Source organism: Amborella trichopoda, chromosome 10, assembly GCF_054954075.1.
Source record: "Amborella trichopoda isolate Santa Cruz 75 chromosome 10, AtrichopodaSantaCruz75HAP2 v2.0, whole genome shotgun sequence".
NCBI classification, from domain to species: domain Eukaryota; kingdom Viridiplantae; phylum Streptophyta; class Magnoliopsida; order Amborellales; family Amborellaceae; genus Amborella; species Amborella trichopoda.
Genome location: NC_142345.1, coordinates 752,434 through 775,482, shown reverse-complemented (window position 1 = coordinate 775,482; position 23,049 = coordinate 752,434). Strand labels below are relative to the sequence as shown.

The 23,049-nt window shown below is 37.0% G+C and overlaps 1 protein-coding gene across 5 annotated transcripts; it reads right to left on the bottom strand.

The window, feature by feature from the left end:
* Positions 1–1,238: 1,238 nt before the first annotated feature.
* LOC18428031 (ASI1-immunoprecipitated protein 2) lies at positions 1,239–21,522 on the bottom strand. Of its 5 annotated transcripts, XM_088850297.1 has the most exons (11): positions 20,056–20,286; positions 13,675–13,760; positions 12,525–13,543; positions 11,670–11,792; positions 9,728–9,847; positions 8,486–8,538; positions 7,805–7,931; positions 5,578–5,805; positions 5,119–5,237; positions 3,071–3,741; positions 1,239–1,961 (listed from the first exon to the last, which is right to left on the bottom strand). In XM_088850297.1, the coding sequence occupies exons 7-11, from the start codon at positions 7,882–7,884 to the stop codon at positions 1,461–1,463; spliced, it is 1,599 nt and encodes a 532-aa protein (XP_088706423.1). In that variant the 5' UTR covers positions 7,885–7,931; positions 8,486–8,538; positions 9,728–9,847; positions 11,670–11,792; positions 12,525–13,543; positions 13,675–13,760; positions 20,056–20,286; the 3' UTR covers positions 1,239–1,460. The 5 variants fall into 5 exon arrangements, with proteins under 5 accessions (XP_088706423.1, XP_088706419.1, XP_088706422.1 ...); XM_088850293.1 differs by lacking the exon at positions 8,486–8,538 and having other exon boundaries at positions 20,056–21,522; XM_088850296.1 differs by lacking the exon at positions 11,670–11,792 and having other exon boundaries at positions 20,056–20,782.
* Positions 21,523–23,049: the final 1,527 nt, after the last annotated feature.

Here is a 23,049-nt window from a genome sequence, read left to right as displayed (position 1 = left end):
TGATTGCACACTATTAGGAGGAATCGACTCGCTTCAGAGAAGGTTCATAAACTAGTCTACGTTCATTACAACTTAAATCTTCGAGAGCGACAAATAAGAAGGAAGCTTGAAGATTATGGGCCGATAGACTTGGACGCAATATTTGTCACAAACACAACAGAACAATAGGTAATAGAAGAAGAGGAGCTAGTGTTGCACAAGAGAGCGTTCCTTGAGGCTATCGGTGAGAAAAATATTGAAGAAGGTGATGAGCAGCATGAAAGAGGAAGCAACCCGCCAACATATCCACAATTCGTTGGAGATGTCGGTGATATTGCACATAATGAGAAAGAGTGGGAAGGGGGTATAAAGGAAAATGAAAGAGATGATGATTCTGAGGCCAGCCAATCCGAGCCAAATTATTCACATATCGAGTCCCAACAACAAGAGGGTAGGGATGAGCACGATAGTGTAGGTGAACATGAAAGATGGATAAGCTTCGAGGATTTTGGATTAGAACCACAACAAAACACTAACACTCAAGGATTTGGGTATAGTCAGGTGCCCACTAATTTGGATGATTCGTTTTTAGAACGAGTCAATGAATTGTCACGCGAATTCAATCAATAGCACCAACGTGACCAAGATGAAAAACGACGTCGCCTGTCATTTTATTTTTAGATCGTATGTTACGAATTGTATGCTTTATTGTAGTTCATATATGATGATATACTTAATCCATGATAATTCTATGTTTATCCTTTTGTGTGATGTAAATTAAATGGTAAATAGTAGTTCATGCAAGGAAAGAACATATCAATATTCGCATATTCATACAAAAAAATGAAAATTCTTAATAGAGTACCCTCATTTCTTATTAAATTCTTAAAAAACAACATTTATAATGAATTTCAATAATTTTTTCATATTTTTTTTAAGATTTAATCCGATTGATTCAGCCGATTTCCGATCCAGATCGCCTATTCGCCGATCCGAATGGGTTTTTTAGATGCCCGATCCGAATCATCGATCCGCTTTTTAAACCAAGTTTCTCCCCCTTTTTTGGTTTATTTATTTTTCTTTATTTTTCCATTTTCTCCTCTCTTTTTTTTTTTTTTTTCCTTTTCTCCTTTTTTTTGGGGTTAGAATAACACCATTTTCCTCTAAAACCTTTGTAATGGCCATTAATGTTATAAATCAGACATAGAGCTATCCATTATGTAGGAGAGAGAGAGAGAGAGTTTGTACTTTGAATCATATGGCCAAAAAAACGCAACGGTGTATCATCCCATTTGTAGAAATATTCAAGATCCCTCTCTCTCTCTCGACAACTGAACCTTCCTATATACAAAACTGATAACAAAAGAATAGCAAGCGACTTCCACTTCCATATCGACACCCCCCATTATACAAACAGCTCCACCAAGATTGCTTCATGACCCACCCCTTTATACAAACAGCCTCACAAAGCCTGCTTCATGTCAAAGTCTGAAGTACAAGCTGCTGTTCTTACAGCCCTCCCTTCTGTTAATACGAAAAGGAGCAACTCTTTCCCTCTCATCTCTCCCCTCCGGATTTTTGCTGCCAAGGAAATGGATCCCCTCTCTTTCCTTTCTGTTACTGTTAAGGACATCAGCACTCTCTCTCTCCTCTCTCCTCACCTGATAATAAATGTCCTCACTCTCTTCACTCCCATTTTGATTTGGAAAAAGGCTCAAATCAGGAGGCTCCCAGTTTATTTCAAGCATCTTGGGAGGCTTTCGGCCGATACCCAATTCAAGATCAAAGTCCAATTTACGGATATCCACTTTTGGAGTGTGCTCCTCAACTGCCTCAGGAAAAAGTGGGAGCAGTTGAGTGGCATCAAGTCTGCAATTGTTCTCCGAAAGGCCCTGGTAACTTTCTCTCACTGAATTTTTATAACCATTTTCCTTCCCTTCATTTTCCTCCGAGAGTTTATGAACAGGACTGTGATTTAAGACCTGTAAATGACATGGTTAATGGCCAAAATAGTATTAATATCTTTGCAAATGCAATTTTGTATAGTTCCACATGGTAAGAAAACTAACCATGAAGTGCCTCAGGCAACATCCAGAGAACTACAAGAAAAAAGGAATGGTTTTACCAAAATTTTTACAGATCTGGTTCTGGAATTGATAGATTTGCACTACTGCACCGATTATCTTTACAAAAAGATGAGATCACCTAATCTTTTAATGAGAATGATAAACTCTCTTACCCCCCTCCCCCACCTAGAGGTGGCAATGGAACTGGACCCAACCCAGATCCGGGTCCAAATATTGGAATGAACACTATACGGGTCGGGGTCCGGGTCCATGCAGACCTGGCCCGTTGCCACCCCTATCATCACCCCCCTCCCCCCCCCCCCTCTCCTTTCCCCCCTCTTCTCTCTCCTATCTCTCTCTCTCTATGAGATCAGGTAAGGTGGGCCCCACTGCCAGTGCACCACCTCTTAATTGACCAGGGAGGCTTTTTCTCTTGTAACTCCCACCCCCAAGCCAAGGGACACAGACATGGAGAGAGAGAGCGAGAGAGAGAGAGAGAGAGAGAAAGTTGTGTGTTAACACTATACTATAATCCAATGAACGATGGAAACAATGTGGTCTGATCAGTTGTCACCAACCATTGAGATACGAATAGAGTGGGAACCACCACTGAGGTCATGTCCTATTAATGAAAGAGAGTGAGAGAAGCACAGAGTAGTATGTGCAAAAAAAAAAGAAAAAAATCCAATGGACTATGCAAAAATCAAACTCTAATACATCATATCCATTGAAATGAACAAAGATGATAGAGTCTTGACTTCAACAACATCCTATGGTGACCAATATCCATCACCATCCATCAATCCAATGGAATGCAGTGACCAGATGGACAATCGTGCTTTCATCGTCCATAGAGTTACAGCACATAGAGTTACAGCATGTATCTTGTTTGGTATTTTATCAGAAACGAGTCCATTTCAGCAATTTTTTCGAAACCACTTTTGTTTTGAATCTCTTCTCATAACCACCGCTCTAGGCTACTTTCATCTAATTTACATGGCTTTCAATAAAGAAGAATAACTTACCTGTGATAAATCCTCCATGGTCTTTTCCTGCAAAACAGAAACTGAAATGGGTGGATCCTTTTCTGGAAAATCAGGAACTGGGATGGGTAATTCAGGCCTCTTTTCAAGCAAATTAGGACAATCAGAGAACATTGAAACCCTCGGAGACCTCCATCTCAGGTTCTTCTCAGCTTCATTTGCAACACTCTGTTTATTAGGTTTTGCCATAATTGGTTCAGAAAATCCAGGAGGTAAGTCAGGGTCCTCATCTGTCAAGGTCTTTTGTATCTTCTGGGTCATTACTAGTTCAGCGAACCTGCAAGCTTGTTCAGAGTGAGTGATATTCATGTTTTCCTTCTGTTTCCAGAAAGATAATGCAGAGAACTTTGGTGTCCTATCGAGCTCAAGTGGCATCTCAGCTTTCATATTGTGCCAATGAGCCCTCCCACTCTCACTGGATTTGAACCCACTTGCCCGAATGGTAGGTTTTGGCACAACTATATCAATACTCCCAAGCTCTACACCCCTTTCCATGTCAATTTCCATCTCCACAATCTCTGTCATAGAACCAGAAGCACTGCAGGGCCCTTTCGCTGAATAAATAGAACGACGAGTATCATCGTGGTTTGATGCAGTCTTTTCCACTTTAATGGGTCTATATAGTCCCCATAAGTACATATGCATGCTCAAGTCTGTAAAAACATAGATCAGGTGCTGTAAAAACCAACTAGAACATATGGCGTGCTATGCAATATAAAGCATTTTAAGATGACCAGAGCATACATGAACCTTGCATCAAACATGAGTATCACAAGACCAGAGAATTTTGAAATCAAAACAAGACTTCACAAAAGAAAATGACATCAACACATGAGGTATGGAGAAACAAATTTTCAAAGTATTGTTAATCAGAAACCAAATGCATATAATAAAGAACGATTTCTCCAATGACAGCCAAGTTTATGCGCACAATTGTGTTTGCTCCACTGTAAATATCTATAACAATCGTATGGTATAAGAGCGTCAACCTTTGATACTAGAATGTAAGAATCACCCGTAGCTATCAGATATATCATGAAATTGGAGGAACCAGTATTTCAAAAGTGCTAGGCAGGTCCTAAGCAGCCTTGGGTTCCAGACTGCCCAACGCCTAGGCAGGCACCCAGATCTTGGGCGGCCTAGTAGAAACAAAAAAGGACTCTATAGTCTCTAACAGTATAAGTATAACTGTATATTGTATAAAATATAAGAATTAGGTATTTAGGGCACACATCAAAATTCAAAAATATACTACACATTAGCACACACTCCATAAGCATAACTATAAGTCGTCCATATCCAATTAAAACTTAAAATTTACCAACCAACTTACCAAACCAAAGTTACCAAATACCAAACCAGTAGAACTACAAATCCACTATCCACCAATAGATTTATAAAACATAAAAAATTAAATATAATATCAATGGGTGATATTTTGATTAATTTCTCATAACTTTGATAAAACATTTCATCCTAAAGAAATCACCAAAAATTAATTTTTTTGGGCTCTAATATGTTTTAGGTTTCAAATAAACCTAAAAATCACAAATTTGGCCCCTTAGTATAAAAACAAAAAGACAAAAGATACCCCTACGGAATGTGTTTTCCACCTCTGGACGAGGCACAGTCCTTGGGCAGCCGCCCAGGGCTGGGCATCAGGTGGTCGCCTAGGCGGGTTCCTGGGCCATTAGACTAGCGCCCAGGGATTTCTACTTATTTTTGGCGCCTAGGCCCTGGACCGCCTAGGCGGCCGCCCAGGCACTGGGCTGTCCGCTTTTCGAAACACTCGGAGGAATATTTTCTCAGACTATAAGCACAATCTGTAGCACATTCCTAGCCATCCGATTATACATCTGACTGCTAGGGGAGATGATAACCTTCTTGTACCAAAGGTTAACAGTCTTATCATAGTATGTTAAATTTCCCTCTATAAAAATCCATTCAATATGATGACAGATTTGATATTCTCAAATAAAATTTGTAAATGAGAATAACTATCAGATTCCATATATGCATAAAAAACTCACTTTGGCAATCCAGGGGCAACTGTTTAGATGAAAACACTAGCAACTCTGCACCATTCGTGCAGTAGCTCATTGCTAAATCTTGGCCCACAATGTACTCCAAAAGATAAACATACTCCGTTCTACAATAGCATAAGCAGAAATGGATCACCACATAATTAAGTATCTTTCAGCACAAAAGTAGACAATATTCCCATTTACTTGAGAAACATAGTTCATCGGTCATCACCATCTAATGAAATGATGGACGGTAATAGAAAAGGAATAGGGCCCACCAGAACAGAACAGGACCCAGTGGTGGATCACATACACTCTCTCCACCATCTATCATTTCATTGGATGAAGAAACCTTGACAGGCTACAGTTTTCCATACTTTTAAAGTACTTTCCATCTTTCAAATATTCAGTAATTTAGTCTTGCAACCAAAAAAAACGAAAAAAAAAAAGAAATTTAGTCGAAACCTATCAAATTCCCCAGGGAAGAAATAAAGTGCAATGTCTCTGTCAGTTGGAGGGGTTTCTATAAAAGACTTTGGCCACACATTATCACGAGAAACCAATTTAAAAGGCACATGGTACGGCAAGGTCTTTGAGAATTCATAAGCTTTAGAAGCCACTTCTTTAGAAGGATGAGCTTGTATTCCTTTACAGATATGCAAGAATGAGGCACACGAGATATTGAAGCTTCCCCTGGAAAAATGTTGAATTGTAAAAGAAATTTAGATGGGCAACATCACATAGAATAGAAAATCTACAACAAACTACATGTTAGGGAGAGAGTTATATTGATGCAATTATGTTTGTAAATATGTGTAAATATATATGCATGTTGGTGTCTAGGTGTATATATATATGTTATATAGGGTGTGTGTTGTATACGGTGGCAATCTTACTTGTAGAAATAAGATTGTAATGTTCTACATCGTCCATTTTAGTTGGACAAGGTGTAGATCGACACATTGTTTAAGACAATGTCAAAAAGAGACGCATCTTTTAAGATAGTGTCAAATCTACACCGTTCAAATACAATGGACGGAAGAAATTTAGTAACCTTCTACAAATAAGGTTGCAAACTTACGTCAACTTTTTTCATCTATATACTTCATGGAAGTAAGTAAATGGATTCCTGGATTTGTAGGTGGGAAAAAATTATAACACGATACAGCAATATTATTGAAGTAACAACTTCATAAGAGACGTGTGCAACAACTAATGCTGGAAAATAAGGAAATAGAAATAAAAAATCATGCTTCTACCGTGAAAGATCATAGTCTTTGAACATGGAGAAGCAAATTTCCAATACCCACCGGCCGTAAAAACGTTGTTGGTTCCAAATGCATGTTAAAATATAGCACCATGTATAAACTATGCATAGCATAGGAGAATCTTATTCTTTTAACAATTCTTTGTATGTAACATCTAAGTCTTTCAACCAGGTGAAGAACAAATTGACCTGAAGAGTAATTTTGTTTTTTTTCAAATACAGTTGATCTCAAAAATAACAGAGTATAAGACTAAGTTATGAGTGGTTTTGTTTCTTTTTCAAATATAGCATGGGAGACCCCAAAATTAGGGGTTGTTCTTTGAGTAACTAGGTAAAAGTTTCATTATGGTAACAATTAAAAGAAGAGGATTGAGCTCTTTCAGACCTTGAACTGACCGTCCAATATTTTTTACCTATAGGATGGTCGGTATTCATTCTTGGGGCAGAAATCTTTTTAAGCAGTTCTAGGGGCAATTAAATAGTTTTTCTTTTTTTTTCCTTTAAAATTGGTCAGTATAATAAGTATAGAACATCCTCAAAATTGGAGGTCCAAAGGAAACCCCAAAAAATAGACTTCTGTAGGGGTGGCAATCAGGACCCGACAGGTAGACCCGACACAGGTCCGGGTATGGGTCCAAGATTTGGACTTGGCGGGTTGAGTCCGATCTTGGAACTAAATAATATTCGGGTCTGGGTCCAGGTCCATGTGGAACCGACCCAAATTTTATTATCATGCATATACAAATTTAACATATTTGTTAAATATGTGCTTAATCCCCTCCATTATTCTCTCTCTCATTTTTTATTTCGGGTTGGATCAACCCCTAGACTTTTGGCCTAGGGTGACCACTGCAGTGTTACCCCCTAGAGTGATCAAATCCTTATCCTCATCATGAATTTCTATAAGATGCAAGACTTGGATCTTAATATCTGCACAATAGAAACATAGATACTAACTGATTATACACTAACAAAGAGGACACAATAATTTATGCATGCACATATAAAAGGTAACCTGTTAATGCCATTGAAAATCTATGCCAATGGAACACCCCACTGAACACGTTACATATGCATTCATAAAGCAATCGGAAAATCTCCAATTTGAACTAAATTTCAAATGGGATAAAAAAAGATAAAAGTACTCAACGATCAACCCTAAACTAACCATCCTGATAAGGATGAAACCCAGTTATTTTTAACAATAAAAATAAAATAGGATATGGCTCCAAGGAGAAGCAACACACTCCTATATGTCTTTCTTGAATGGAATCCACATCGATGACCTTATTTGATTTTTATGGCTGTTTTGCATGTTTTCCAGCATTCAGTATACCAGAATTTATATAAGTAAAGATTGTAAGCTCATACCAGTAATGGTCATAAACATAAATGCACTAACAAACAATTTGGCATATTACATACTTCCAAAGAGCATTTCGAACAGGAAAATTTCGGGATGTCTCCTCTGGAATTTTAGGTACATATGATGGCAGAATAACCATTTCACCGTGAGCCGCTTCCTTGAATTGAGTCTCAGGGAAAAAACCACCTGCAAAACGAAATGCAAATATTTGACAAAGGGGTAACCAATCAAGAAAAATGGCAAACATATGACAATCTATATACGTATTCCTGAAAATAGCTCTATGGGGAACAAAAGGAAGTGGAAATACAAGGGACAGTATTAAAAAGACAGTAGTAGTACACAAACATACAAAATCGTAATATGTTTCAGTGCAGCTTAGAAACAAACGACAGAACAACACTATAACTCTCTCTCTCTCTCTCTCTCTCTCTCTCTCTCTCTCTCTCTCTCTCTCCCAGTATGGGTTTGTATGAATGCTAGCACTTAGCTTTCCTACAGTTTGATAACAATTCCCAACTGTCCAATGTCAAATTCGTGAAAAATGACAGACTATGGGAGGAAGAACAACACCCCTAACCATGCGTTGTGGACATCAAACATCTGGGTAAGTGCTAGCCAACTGTAGCAAACTCAAAGCAGTAGCATTGAATACTTTCCACATATATTCAAGAAAGAGAGAGAGAGAGAGAGAGAGACACACACACACACATAGCAAGGTTTATGGTTGCAAAGTAAACCTGCCACAGTAGCGACAATGCTGTTGTTGTAGATGGGACCCTGCACAACATTGCTGCAGACAGAGCCCTCCACATCAGAGAGAGAGAGAGCGAGATAGAGAGAGAGAGAGAGAGTGTGTGTATGGAAGCGTGCAAGTTGTATCATCATCTGAAAGGAATAGGTAAATTCATCTTTTCCAGAAACAAAAGAAGAGAGTAATTTTTGGAATTGATGCCACTTCTGTAACTTTTCATCAAAATCAATGCTAGTTACGTATCAAACTCAGTGTTTTTCCTGCACTTTTACCTCCATTGCAGAACAGGAAATGCATTCGATGAGGACACTAAATTTTCCTACATTACTTTGACATCATCCTCAACAAGGGATGGCTAGGGTGTGTCATTCATTCACTCAGGGTCTGTCAAGTTTCTGACAGACTTTTAGTTGAGGAACGACACAGCCTTTAATGGACTTTGAATGGAAAAGGGATACACCCCAGCCTTCTGTTGCTGATGTTGGACAGACAGGGTGATGTCAAAGTACTGCAGGAAAACTTCAGTGCATGCATTTATATAAACTCTACAAAATAGATATTTTTTTTTTTTGAGAACTGTTAAAATTAACATTAACTCTACAAAATATATTGTCAATGGGGATCAGGCATTTTCTCTAAATTGAAACTTAGTGTTATTCCTGCACTTTTTTCTCCATTAGAAAACAGGAAATGTATTCGATGAGCACACTGAATTTTCCTACGGTACTTTGACATTACCCTCAACTAGATATGGTTGGGTGTGTCGTTCATCTACACAGGGTCTGTCAAGTTTTTGACAGACCTTTAGTTGAGGAACAACACAGCCTTTAATAGACTTTGAATGGAAGAATGATACACCCCAGCCTTCTGTTGTTGATGTTGGACAGCTAGGGTGATGTCAAAGTACTGTAGGAGAACTTCATTGCACGCATATATACAAACTCTACAGAATATGTTGGCAATGGGGATCAGGCATCTTCTCTTCCCTCTCAGAATGTAAACAGTTGAATTAATTATATTAGTAGACTCTGGGATATGGCGCTCCAAGGCCAAATCCATCGTCCAATCCAACTAACTGATAATTAGAGATTAAACAGAGTGGGCCTCACATGGCTTTCACGAGGACATAGTCAACCTTCACCCATCCGTAAATGGGTAGAAGTGGAGGATATAGACTTTAAGTAGCATACAACATAACAGTATTTTTTCTGTATAACTTATCCCTTACCATCTTTTAAAACCGAAGTCCTTTTAATTGGTGGTACCAGTACAGTCCCTCCCGAAAAGTATTCACTTTCCAGCACGGACTCCTCAACTCTTACAGGGTTTTGGGTAGCAGCCTCATCTCCTGCAGAACATGCAATATCAGAGACCAGGCATACAATAAAGAAAAAATTATTCCATAATCCAATGGAGTATGGCATGTGGTGTGTACCCTCTTAATGGACATCCACCTTCTGTTTCGCATGATTAATGGGGGAGATTAACTATACCAGTGTGAAATGTCCAGGTGGGGCTCACTACAGTAAATCTCACTACCTAAAAATTAGAACTGAGGTGGATGCCACTTTGGAGCCACATCCACCATGCTCCATTGGATTACAGCATACACCGTCAGTTATAAACTACAAAATACATTCTTTTTCTATAAAATTGACTCACTATAAAGTACCTCATACCAATGCTATCACAAACCTTTCAGTCGGCTCAAGTTTTATTTTTGCAAGTCCAATTAGACTAAAATCATATGAACCAGAAAATTTCAGCCCCGCCTAGTCCAAATTAGCTGTTTCAAACCAATTTAGCATCAAACAAATAGTTTAAATAAAAGTTAACAGGATTTAGTAATGTTAAACTCAATGAGTTGAATCAGGACTAGCTCACAGCTCGGGCAGGCATGCCCCAATTCCAAGACCTTTTCTTTAAGTAAAGCATGTGGTCCTAAAACCGAAAGAAAGTTTCTATTAGGCTATTTCTTTCTTATTTCATAGGCCGATGGTGCTTTTTTTAGCTTATTTTCACCTATTTCCTATAACAGCACCTTTGGAGGCCTGAATCAATCACAAAGTCAGTATATTTTGAGATTTTTAGGTCAGGGCTCCTTTCTAAAAAAGAATGGTGAATCCCCAAATCCTTAAATCTGATCATCTCCAAAATTTGGGATGAGGATTTGCAGAGTGCTTCAGGCCTTACTGAAGAAAAAGAAAAAGATTTTCAAGATCGTACATCTTTTACGATTCCCAAATACCAGGTATATATTCTTTTTTGAGTTTTACAACTGGAATATTTTTTCCACAGAATAAGTTTAAGATCTCAATTTGTAGGTCCTCTACTTTTTTGTGCCTCTTTAGCCATTTCTTACAAAAAATATTAAAACAAATTTTAAAAACTATAAAAACTAAGTGAAATATCAAATATTCTCGAACTTTTCAAAGAAAATCTGTTTTCCTTCAAAGGTGTTCTAATCTCATAGTTCTAGAGTTTCTGTTAAAACCTAAAGGCACTTAATTATTTCTTCACTATTTTCTTCAATTTTTAAGATTCCTTCTATATTTTCTAAATTTGCAAAATTTCTTTATATTTGCTGGGAATTTTTCAGGCCCTTTATAGACCCATGGAGCTAGAGCAGGCAATTGGCCGTGCGGCCCAACCCGGACCAGATGGCCCAGCCCTAAAGAAACTAAGGCCTGGGCAACAAAATGTGGCCAGAGGGCCAAGCCGGGCCTAGGCCACGACAGGGCCAGCTTGGTCCGGCCCTGGCTAGGCCATTTCTTACTTGAGAATTTTCATTTTCTTCTTTAAGTTTATTAGGCCCGGCACCTGGCTCTAACACAGCCAGGGCCAGGCTTAGGTCAAAGCCTTTTTGATGTGATCCAGGCAAGCTAGGCTCAAGCCGGCCATATAGAGACCGGGGCTGGCCAGGCCCAGACTCGGCTCTTTGCCAGCCCTACAAAGAGCCACTTCAGGACTCAACAAGTAGACTTCCCCTAGGGACCCAGCAAGTCTCATAGAGAATCCATATTTTAAAACAATGGTTTTTAGCAATGAAGAGCATAAATAATCCAATGGATTAGTAAGAGACATAATCCACAGAAGTTATCAGAGTCCACCTTTCTATCGACCACTTTGCAATGAAAATAACAGAAAAAGATGGAGAGAATGGGACCCACCTTTAGGTTCATGTCCTTTTCTGGTAGGTCCCTCTCTCACTATCGCTTCCATGAATTTATTAGATGGTGATGACCACAAGGGAATATATCTTCTATAGTCCATTGGATTATAGTATAATTTCCCTATTATAAAACATCAAAACACATCTTAGTGAGTCTATTAATGGTTCACTCTAAGCAGAATGTACTAATAACCAACAATCATCCCCATCAGATCCAAAAAAGGTGAGCATTAAAAACAAAAAACCCAAAAAAGGTGTTTCAAGTTGCTCTAGTTCAAAAAAGCCAACGTTTGATCAAACAATTTGGAGCTTTAGCTTGGAAAAATATATCATAACAAACATGCTATGTTTGATTCATCACTGTCCAATAAAACTACGGTCAGTGAAGGAAAATGGCACACAATCTTTAGAATCATGTCCTGTTTTCTAGAGGGCCGCACTCACTCATGTTCTGTTCTAGAGGACCACTCTCTCTCTCTCTCTCTCTCTCTCTCTCTCTCTCTCTCTCCACTGGACAGCGATCACGATAATGAACTGTGATTTTTCACAATATGTTGATCTATAAGGATACGTTTCACTCCAGCTAGAACCCAGTGCTTTAGAGTCTCAGACCAAAAGCAGCTGGGTCGGCCATGTCCAAAACAGATGAACTGGATGGCCTAGTTTTCCCAGTATTTTGGGGAAGCCACCATAAAACTAGGTGGTTTCTTCCAAATGATAGGTTAATTCTTGCTGAATTTCTGTTCCAAAGCAATAGCAAGACATTCTTATGTCTGGCTTGAACAATCAGATACATTGCTTTCTAAAAACACCAGAGAAACATGAAAGAAACAATAAGAAGCAAACTGAGTACCTGGATCCGGATCCACTTTTCGATTAATTTCTTCATTACTAGGCAAACCAAGCTTCAATCTCACGTCTGATCTCCTAGCTTCCAACTGTGGAGTGGATTGCACGGGAACGCTAACTGATGTTTTGTCAGTTCTTAAACAATTAACACCTGTTCTCTCTCTAGAATGATTGGCAACCCCTGGTTCGAACGTCACGCGTTTGGATCCTGTTCTCAGTTGGTGATCAGATTTTGCAGATACAGAAGGATCTAATTTCTTCATAATACTTCCTCTCTTACTCTGAGATGGTGGGCAACTTTTAACTGCAACTGTCCTGTGATTTCTTAAAGGTTTCTTATAAGAGAGAAGAAATGGCGCTTCATCAGGCTTTGGACGAATGGGTAATCGAGAATTCATGCATGGAATCCCCTTCTGCAGTAATTTTCTTGGACCGTCAACATTCAACGGACTTTGACAATCTAGAGTGGAGGGGCTTGTCAAGATAGAAGGCCCTTTATTCACAGCAGGGCTTTGGGGGATTGACGAGCCAAACTTTTTCTCTCTAGAAATCACTTTGGCCGTAGACCGCATCCTCGTAGGGTGACTAGCAACTTCCGGCAATGGGATGAATTTTACCTTCGAACTCTTGGACAAAGAGCTTCCTGTTAACTTTAGATTAGGAGAAACCTTAGGTGGGATAGTTCCCTCCTTCTGAAGATTAATCATCGCAGGTTGTTGAATATCATTAATATTTAGAGAGAGATTCTTTTTGACTGGAGTTTTCAGTTTCTTATCATCTGGCATAAGACGAACCCCCTTTTTCTTACTCGAATAGCTTTCCGGTGTTGCATCCTTGGATGAACTTATCCTTCCTTGGCTTGAAAATTTAGCGCTGTCATGCCCATCGCCATCTTTTTGAAGAGAATTTGAAGGGCATTGCTTAACAACTGTGTTTCTTTTAAAAGGTGGTTCAGGTTTTGAGCAACATTCTTCACAAACCCAGTCTTTTGGAAGACTATTGAGTTGCACACGCATGCAATATCTGCAAGAAGGAGGTTTACAGAATATGGGTATCAGAAAATGTCAATCAAATTTGAAACTATTTACTCTGTGAACCCGATACACCAAATCAAACTAAAAATGATAGCTGTAGAAAAGATAAGAGGCACAAACATATGTTCAGTAGACCCATTGCATTGATAGCAAACTGCAAGGTCATCCCAGAAACCGACATCACCACATATATCACATAATCGCGCCTGCAAAGAAAATAACCTCATCAAAGAATGAAACTGGGTTTGAAGATTTAACAGGTCTGCAACAGTATGCACTTTGCAGAACTATACACTACATATGAATACTCCAAAAGTGAAAGAGCTTATGCTACAAATGACATCAAAATGAACGAGTGTGTTTCAAAAGCTCCTATTTCTCTTTACAAAGGCTACCTATGCTAGAGAAAAAGAATTGTTTGCATCTGAACATAAAACTCAGCTGCATTATTTATTGTTATAATTATTATTATAATTATTATTATTATTATTATTATTATTATTATTATTATTATTATTATTATTATTATTATTATTATTATTATTATTATTATTATTATTATTATTATTATTATTATTATTATTATTATTATTATTATTATTATTATTATTATTATTATTATTATTATTATTATTATTATTATTATTATTATTATTATTATTATTATTATTATTATTATTATTATTATTATTATTATTATTATTATTATTATTATTATTATTATTATTATTATTATTATTATTATTATTATTATTATTATTACTACTACAAAAAGAAAATCACAGTACTACTTAGTTTATGCAATCTCTAATAACAATTATGAGGAAAGGATCCATATGACTTGCGAATAATGTAGTCTTCTCCACTTCTTGGTTCTTGCTAGGAATAACAAGACCCTCAAGCCAAGAATCCTAGCTAACTTCTCTGCCGCCTCCTCTCTCATTTTATAGCTAAAAATCAGGTAATGGACGACCAATTCTTCCTTTCCAAGAAACTCATCAACCCAGACATCCCTATCTAGAGGATAATTGCTAGAATGTGAAATGAATGAGGAATCCAACATAAGCTAACACTCCACATTAAACGTTGCGCTTCTTAATAAACAACTCACAGTAGTTACTTCTTTCAACACTTTGTTTATATGAATCATGGATACGGTTCGAGCACCCTCTCAGTGTTGGTACCACACTGGCAGGAGAAATTTTCTATTTTGCCCCTCTGCAATAATTTTTTCTAAAGATAAATCTTTTACACGAAATAGGCAGTATTACCCTGAAAATCCAGTCTTGGGTTGGTATCACATGTCAACACTTTGACACGTGCCGTATACCTCCAGACATGAGATCTAATAAAAAATTATATGAAGTACAGGCCTGGGGTTCAAACCCAGGACCCTTGTACAGGAACCATATGCTCTACAACTTTGCCTAGCACTCTCTCGTGTAACAAATATGCAAACCTTATTATATGTACTTTAAAACGTTATTTTATTCTTAAATAAGAAGTGTGCATAAACATGTCTTCCTGTGCTTGCTTTTTAGGATTCAAGTACTAGACAACTTCTAAATGTGTGAGACACCAACACATGTAACACCGGGAATCAGTATTTGAAATACCAATATCATGTTTTTCTATGTAAAGAAAAAAACTGCTAGAGATATTCAAACACATAGTGATTTTATTTTAAAAAAATTAAAAGAAAAACTCCGTAGTAACATCACCAATTACAAATTTCATGTGACGCATTACGTTTGGGAAAGAAATTGCCCAACACCAATTTAGGATTCAGTCACCCTGCATCTCCATCATAGTGGAATTCCCAAAGTTTCAACCTAATCTCCAACGTGACAAAGCCATCACATCACTTAGGAGTCGTTTGGGTACTTGAAAATTTATTACGGTGAAATGGATTAGGAGGAAATGCCTCATCTCTGCCGTTTGGGTATGCACTGAAATGTGGGAGACAGAAATCGATTACCTAAGATTACAGGGAAATGGTCCTCAAACCATGAAATATATTTTCCAGCAAAGAGGGTGAAAAATAAATTACGGGACTCGACAGGTAAACATCAGACCTGCTGAAGATATTAAATCCCCTCTATAGATTGAGGTCCGTGTAAAATATCTCTCAGTACCAAGCCTCCTCCGACTGGTGTGGCCAAATCCCCTTTCAACCACACCTAATTCTTCCTCATCAAATCGATTACCTATCTAGTATTTCGAGAAATGATGAGTCGTATCGTCATTCTCCACATCCAGACCTATCCAAGTATATGACGCAAAGCTCAAGAGTGGCTGTAATCCACAAAGGTGCTGGTCATCTTAAAATAACTCGTAAGTTTCAAATCAATCAGCAATCCTAAAGCCTGTCATTCAATGGAATCCATTATATGAAAAATGAACTTATGAATGCAACTATATACTCATATCCTCATGAGATCATAATTACTGAGAAAACCAAGTACAACAGAAATTAATAATATCCAATTTCATGATAAAGAAGTACCAAGCCTAGTGACATATTAAACTCCACAAAAGCTCACATTTGCTTATGTGGCCATCAAAATATGAACTCACATCGATATCAAAAGTTCAAATATGCTTACTCAAAACAAAATTAGATCAACAGCATGCCGTTGATGTACAGAATTCCAACAAATACAAGAAGAATCAACATTCATATGGAACTCAAAAAGTGTCTAGAACTAGTATGGCATCCAAACAAATAATCCAGACAATATAGTCGAACTTGAGACCAACCAAAGTCAAGAACACTAGGCTGAGTCTTATAATATGTGAGCGAGTTTCATTCTAGACTCACCCAGTGCATTCATATTATTCTAGGCTGTCTCATAAACACGCAAGCGAGTTTCATTATGAGTCTCTCTCTCGATCTCTTGATACTCAAACAAAAGAATCCAGACAACTTGTAAACACTCGAGCAAGTCTAGTTAAAGACTCAACCAGTGCATAATTTGATGCAGTGAAATTCATTCTCTCTCTCTCTCTCTCTCTCTCTCTCTCTCTCTCTCTCTCTCTCTCTCTCTCTCTCTCTCTCTCTCTCTCTCTCTCTCTCTCTCTCTCTCTCTCTCTCTCTCTCTCTCTCGATACTCAAACAACAGAATCCAGATAACTTGTAAACAATCAAGCAAGTCTAGTTAAAGACTCACCAGTGCATAATTTGATGCAGTGAAAATTTACTTCCACTCTCTCTCGATACTCAAACAAAAGAATCCAGATAACTTGTAAACACTCGAGCAAGTCTAGATAAAGACAGAACCAGTGCATAATTTGATGCAGTGAAAACTTACTTCTACTCTCTCTCTCTCTCTCTCTCTCTCTCTCTCTCTCTCTCTCTCTCTCTCTCTCTCTCTCTCGATACTCAAACAACAGAATCCAGATAACTTGTAAACACTCAAGCAAGTCTAGTTAAAGACTCACCAGTGCATAATTTGATGCAGTGAAAATTTACTTCCACTCTCTCTCGATACTCAAACAAAAGAATCCCGATAACTTGTAAACACTCGAGCAAGTCTAGATAAAGACTCAACCAGGGTATAATTTGATGCAGTGAAAACTTACTTCCACTCTCTCTCTCTCTCTCTCTCAATAATCAAGAGTAAACTACAATTTAACGCTAATCAATAAAATTGACCTACAATTATCTTTCCCCAGGGATGATCCACTTAGAACAAAGCAAATCTGCCCATAATGCACAAAATCCAAAAGGAAAGATGTTCAAACAACAAATTCATAAGTACTTTCAACCCAATGAGTAAGAACTCTGTCATTTATACGAAAGTCAACCGAAATCCACCTTATACATATTATAACTCTAAAAGCTTCTATTAAATCTTGATTGCTCAATCAGTCTAATCTATACCCTTGATTTCAGAGCAAAAAAAAAAATCATTAAAAAAAAAAAAAACTCACTTAAACTCAGAGAACCAAACCTTATTAGCCAAATTCAAATCATACCACTTTCTGAAAATCCAAACCTACTTGAACCTAAATCATATCACTGAATAACCAAAATATTGCATCAAATCTGAGTTGCCAATAACATCTATTCACAAACTCTAACTTGGAATATACTCGAATTATTACCTCAAATTCCTAAAAAAAGCCTAAAAATTCTAAAATTTTCATTTGACCTTAGATACTTGCAAGCTGATCACATCTAACTGTCCATTGGACCATCACTGACCATAGTTGACTTGGCTTCATTTAATTTTTCGCCGCTTCTTGGCTTCGTATTGAACATTAGGAATCCAATCTTGACACTTTTGGAGGTCATTTGGCATTTGCATCATGGTTCACAAACCAAAAAGCTCAACTTGATAAGCTCAAGAGTCCATATAATTCTTCTTGACTCAATTGTGTCATGAGAACAATATAAACAATTACACAAATTATACAATACAAAAAGAAAACACTTGAGGTAAATGAAACTCTAATTAGTCTCTCCTGGGTTGAATCTTAACTACGTCAGGATTGATCTTGCTACATATTTGATCGACCTAAAAGAGTCTTAAATGTCCTGATTACATCACTAAACTATGGCTTGTTACTCAAAATCTAGGCAAGTCAGCATTTGGGATAAAAAATTCAAATTATTACCTCAAATTCCTAAAAAAAGCCTAAAAATTCTAAAATTTTCATTTGACCTTAGATACTTGCAAGCTGATCACATCTAACTGTCCATTGGACCATCACTGACCATAGTTGACTTGGCTTCATTTAATTTTTCGCCGCTTCTTGGCTTCGTATTGAACATTAGGAATCCAATCTTGACACTTTTGGAGGTCATTTGGCATTTGCATCATGGTTCACAAACCAAAAAGCTCAACTTGATAAGCTCAAGAGTCCATATAATTCTTCTTGACTCAATTGTGTCATGAGAACAATATAAACAATTACACAAATTATACAATACAAAAAGAAAACACTTAAGGTAAATGAAACTCTAATTAGTCTCTCCTGGGTTGAATCTTAACTACGACAGGATTGATCTTGCTACATATTTGATCGACCTAAAAGAGTCTTAAATGTCCTGATTACATCACTAAACTATGGCTTGTTACTCAAAATCTAGGCAAGTCAGCATTTGGGATAAAAAATTCAAACCCATTTTTCAATGTCCAGCTAATTTTAGCTGTCTTTCTTTGCAATGAGGGAAGCTTAAAAACCTAGATTACAGTTTTATTTAAATTTCTCATTTTACATGAATTACTCTGAATATTTACTCTTTCCTTCTTCTTTAAAACATAATTTTCCCTGTTTCTTTGCATTGGGGAAGCTTAAAAACCTTCATTAGAGATCTATTTAAAATTTCTCAACTAACATGAATTACTCTGAATATTTACTCCTTCCTTTTTTTTATTATTGACCATAATTTTTTCTGTTTCTTTGCATTGGGGGAAGCTTAAAAACCTACATTACAGTTTTATTTAAATTTCTCATTTTACATGAATTATTCTGAATATTTACTCTTTCCTTCTTTTTATTATTAACCATAATTTTTTCTGTTTCTTTGCATTGGGGGAAGCTTAAAAACCTACATTAGCGTTTTATTTAAAATTTCTCAATTTACATGAATTATTCTGAACATTTACTCTTTCTTTTTCTAATTATTAACCATAATTTTCTTAACAAGAATCTCAGAGACTGAACCTTGATCAGATTCATCCCAAGCCATGTCTCAGTCTTTGGACTTTGATGCAATCTACCCAAAAAAAGATTTCAATAAGTCCCTCAAATATAGAAATAATTAAATAAATGGCAGAAGAAAATATCAAATGCCACGCATTAAAACCATAATCCTAAAAAAGAAAGCATCACAAACCTAACATTCATTATTGGACAGATTGTGTTCAAAGTAAACACTTCAGTAAAAACTAACCCACAAAACTCAATCAAGAATTTGACACCCAGTAATATAATATGTATAAGAAATCAAAGGAGAAAGATATAGAACCAACTATGCTTGCAATTTAATTTGCACTGTACTTCTTTTCTAACACACCTCTCTCTCTCTCTCTCTCTCTCTCTCTCTCTCTCTCTCTCTCTCTCTCTCTCTCTCTCTCTCTCTCTCTCTCTCTCTCTCTCTCTCTCTCTCCAAGTGAAAAAAGTGTGAAATTAATGAAGAATCTCCGTTTTCTGCTCTACCAAGAACACTCCAAAGTCCAAACTTCTAATGTTTCTCTCTCCACCAAGAAATCATTTCCACTAAACCACAAGTCTCTTACTCATGAAGAACTCATGTATCCATTAAAGAACATATAGATATATATAGAGAGAGAGATCATGAAACCCATTATCACAAAAACTCACACGCCTTCTCTCTCTACACAGAAACAAGCAACCCATCACCGCATAAGCCCACACGCTTTCTCTCTCTACCAAAGAAACAAGTAACTGAACCATTACCCGTGAAGAAAACCAAATGCACTACTTTTCACCGAGTTTTCTTTGCCTGAAATAAGTTGTATAGGGATTTACCGGATAGGTATGCGGTGCTCTCGCCATTGTTGCTCCGCAGCGTTGGCAACAAGAAAACCGTCTCTCTCTCTCTAAACCACCCCACTCTCTCTCTAAACCACCCCACTCTCTCTCTAAGGTTTTCGAAACCACCTTTTCTGTTATTGGGTCTTCGTATTGGTCACCTCTTCCCTGCCTTGTTTCCTTACTGTCACTCTCAGGAGGTGAAACGCGGCCTTTTCTTTCGAGCTTGAACTGCAAATGAGAGAGAAGAGAGAGCATTTATAGAGAGAGAGAGAGTTGAGAGCAAAAAGTGTAGTGAGAGAGAGAACGGGGAGTTGCAAGGGTGGGGCTATGCCTCTTTCGGCATAACTTGTAACAGATAAAGAGCGAGAGGAGCACATAGAGAGAGAAAGAGAGACTATTTTAAAATAATACAGAGGAGAGAATGTATCAGACCGAAGAGCGAGAGTTGCAGACAGAGAAAAAGATACTTTTTAAAAGAGAGAGAGAGAGAGAGAGAAAGAAAGAGAGAGAGAGGGATCGGAAACGACTGGGGGGGGGGGGGGGGGGACCCCATGGGAGATTTGAGTATGGGACCGGGCCCAGATATATTTGGGTTTTCTCAAGGGAAACTGGGGTTTCTAGGGTTTATCATATATTGGGATTTGTATACACTTTAATGCGCATGTATGTGGGAAAAGTTCTCAAAGATGGCAACCTTATGCATCAAGGTACACCTGAAGGTAGAAAAATCTGATCATCTTCACAGAGAATATATAGATATTTAAAAGGGGAAATTAAAAAAATAACATCATGACATATTATTACCCAACTCAATTATTTTTCCCATTTTTTTTCCCCAAAACACGCTTTCTATATAAATACCCTCAACCAAAATAAAAATAAAAAAATATCTAAATTACCGTCCCTTATTTTTACCTTGCCCACTCCTCTCTCTTCTATCCCACCAAAATAAGGGCTCCAGCACACATGTGCTTCGACAATAGTGCTCCGACACTATGTAAAGTGCGGTCCGGCTCCGACACTGTGTAAAGTGTGGTCCGGCTCCAATACTGTGTAGTGTGATCCGGCAATAGAGCTCCGGCACTGTGTAAATTGATGTCCGTCAATTGCAAAGGGCAATCTAGTAGTTGCAAAGGGTGGTCCAGCAGATGTCCAGCACTATGTCCAGCACTATGTAAAGAACGGTCCGACAATACTCAGTTTCGGTCTGATAGTTGTCTTAGAGCAGTCCTTCCGCTCTATCAATGTGCTACTTGGATCCAAAAGTCAACGTCAAATCTGTTCAAAATGATTTTTTGTGTTTGGAAGGACATTTCGTCTAAAAATAATTGTGACAAAATGATTTTTTGTGTATGAAGGCATTTCGTCTTAAAAAAATTAACTTTTTCCCTTGAGGTATTTGCATAGAAAGTTTGTCTTGGGGAAAAAAGTAAGAAAAAAAGGTTGGTTGGGTAAGTTACATAGAAAGTGTGGTCAAGAATCTCTATAAAGGATCTAAATCAATTTTCAATAAAATTTGAAATTAAAAAACTGGTACAGGTCTTACGGATCTGTGGACACTTAATTCTATGGTGAAATAGACAGTATTGATAATTTGGTACAATACACACGATTTTTAGAGCTTAAAATCCTTTTTTTTTCCACAACTAATATGTTCATGCAGACATGATCAATGTAAAGGTATTCTAATGCTTGAATTGTCATTTTTTATGAAGTATGAGGTGAGGCTTTACGATGCAGAGAGGAAAACTAACAAAAATAAAAAATAACTAAAACAAGTGGAAAGATTCTACATTTTCTCTATGTAGTAAGGGACTCCACCATCAAACTCTTTACTAATCACCAATCACCTTATAGAGACTGACAATACAAACTTATAAAGAATAATAAATATAAATAAAATAGAAATAAGAAACTAAACTTTATATCACCCTTATCTCTTAAAAACAATTCTAACATATCCTAACCAACCAATCATGTTAATCCTTATCCATATCCATCTTTTTTAAAATAATTAAAATTTCAATTCTACCCCTTAAATCTCTATAACTAAACAAATAAGAATAACCCAAAAGAAAACTAAAAATCTAAATAACATACTTTTTAAGTCCTAAACAATATAAACATAAAAAATAAAATAACTATTTGTTTTTTTTTTTTGAGAAGCTCGACTTTGAAGTTATTGAACTTAAATATTTAAGAAGCCTTCTCTAAAGTTGATAATGCAGTCCCAACATTATTCTCGATACTTTGTTTTCAATATATCAATTGATCAAATACTTCATGAACAACTTGATGTAGAACCTTGGGATCTCAAGCTTAATCTTGATTTCTTTTTCAAAATCTTCATAAAACTCAAGAAAATCATGCTGAATCCCGATATCATGTGAATGTTCCTCAAATCGTGATTCTTGCATCATGATGTGCTCATTACATATACGATAGGCATTTGGAATCGATGGTGGAGGTAGTTGTGTCACTAAGGTAAAAGTTAGCCCCTAACCTATGCGATTGAGAGTAAAGAATTTACAACGAGGAACTCTTTGAGAAAATAATTATGCCCAACACTGTTTGTCGTGGTTCTTTCATTGTATATATAATGATAATACAATAGTGTAGTATGTACTTTCATTTCTTCTACAATGGCAATATGCACTTTCTTATCTTATTACATTCTACAATATTAATATTTTGTTTCTATTACTCGTCTTCAAACTCGATTGAGAAGATATTTGAAACTCGAGTTTAAAGCAAATATATTGAAAAACATCTCGTGGCAAATGCTTGGTGAAGATATCAGCTACTTGAGTGCGAGAGGAAACCAATTGGGTTCATAAGTAATCCAAGAATAACCCTTTCACACACAAAATGATAGTTTAACTCAATATGCTTTGTCCGTGCATAAAAAACATGATTAAATGTCATGTAGAGAGCACTATATTATCACAAAACAGTGTTATTGGTTGATGAAGAGGCAACCCAATATCC

Bases quoted from the DNA above. Each gene is read 5' to 3' on its own strand.
- LOC18428031 (XM_088850293.1), bottom strand. From the start codon at position 20,316: ATGCTCTCTCTTCTCTCTCATTTGCAGTTCAAGCTCGAAAGAAAAGGC. The intron at 13,544-13,674 runs GTTTGTGCCTCT...TCCTTCTTGCAG, and splicing joins AATGGGTCTACTGAACATAT to ATATTGCATGCGTGTGCAAC. The intron at 1,962-3,070 runs GTAAGTTATTCT...TGTCATTTACAG, and splicing joins CCATGGAGGATTTATCACAG to GTCTTAAATCACAGTCCTGT.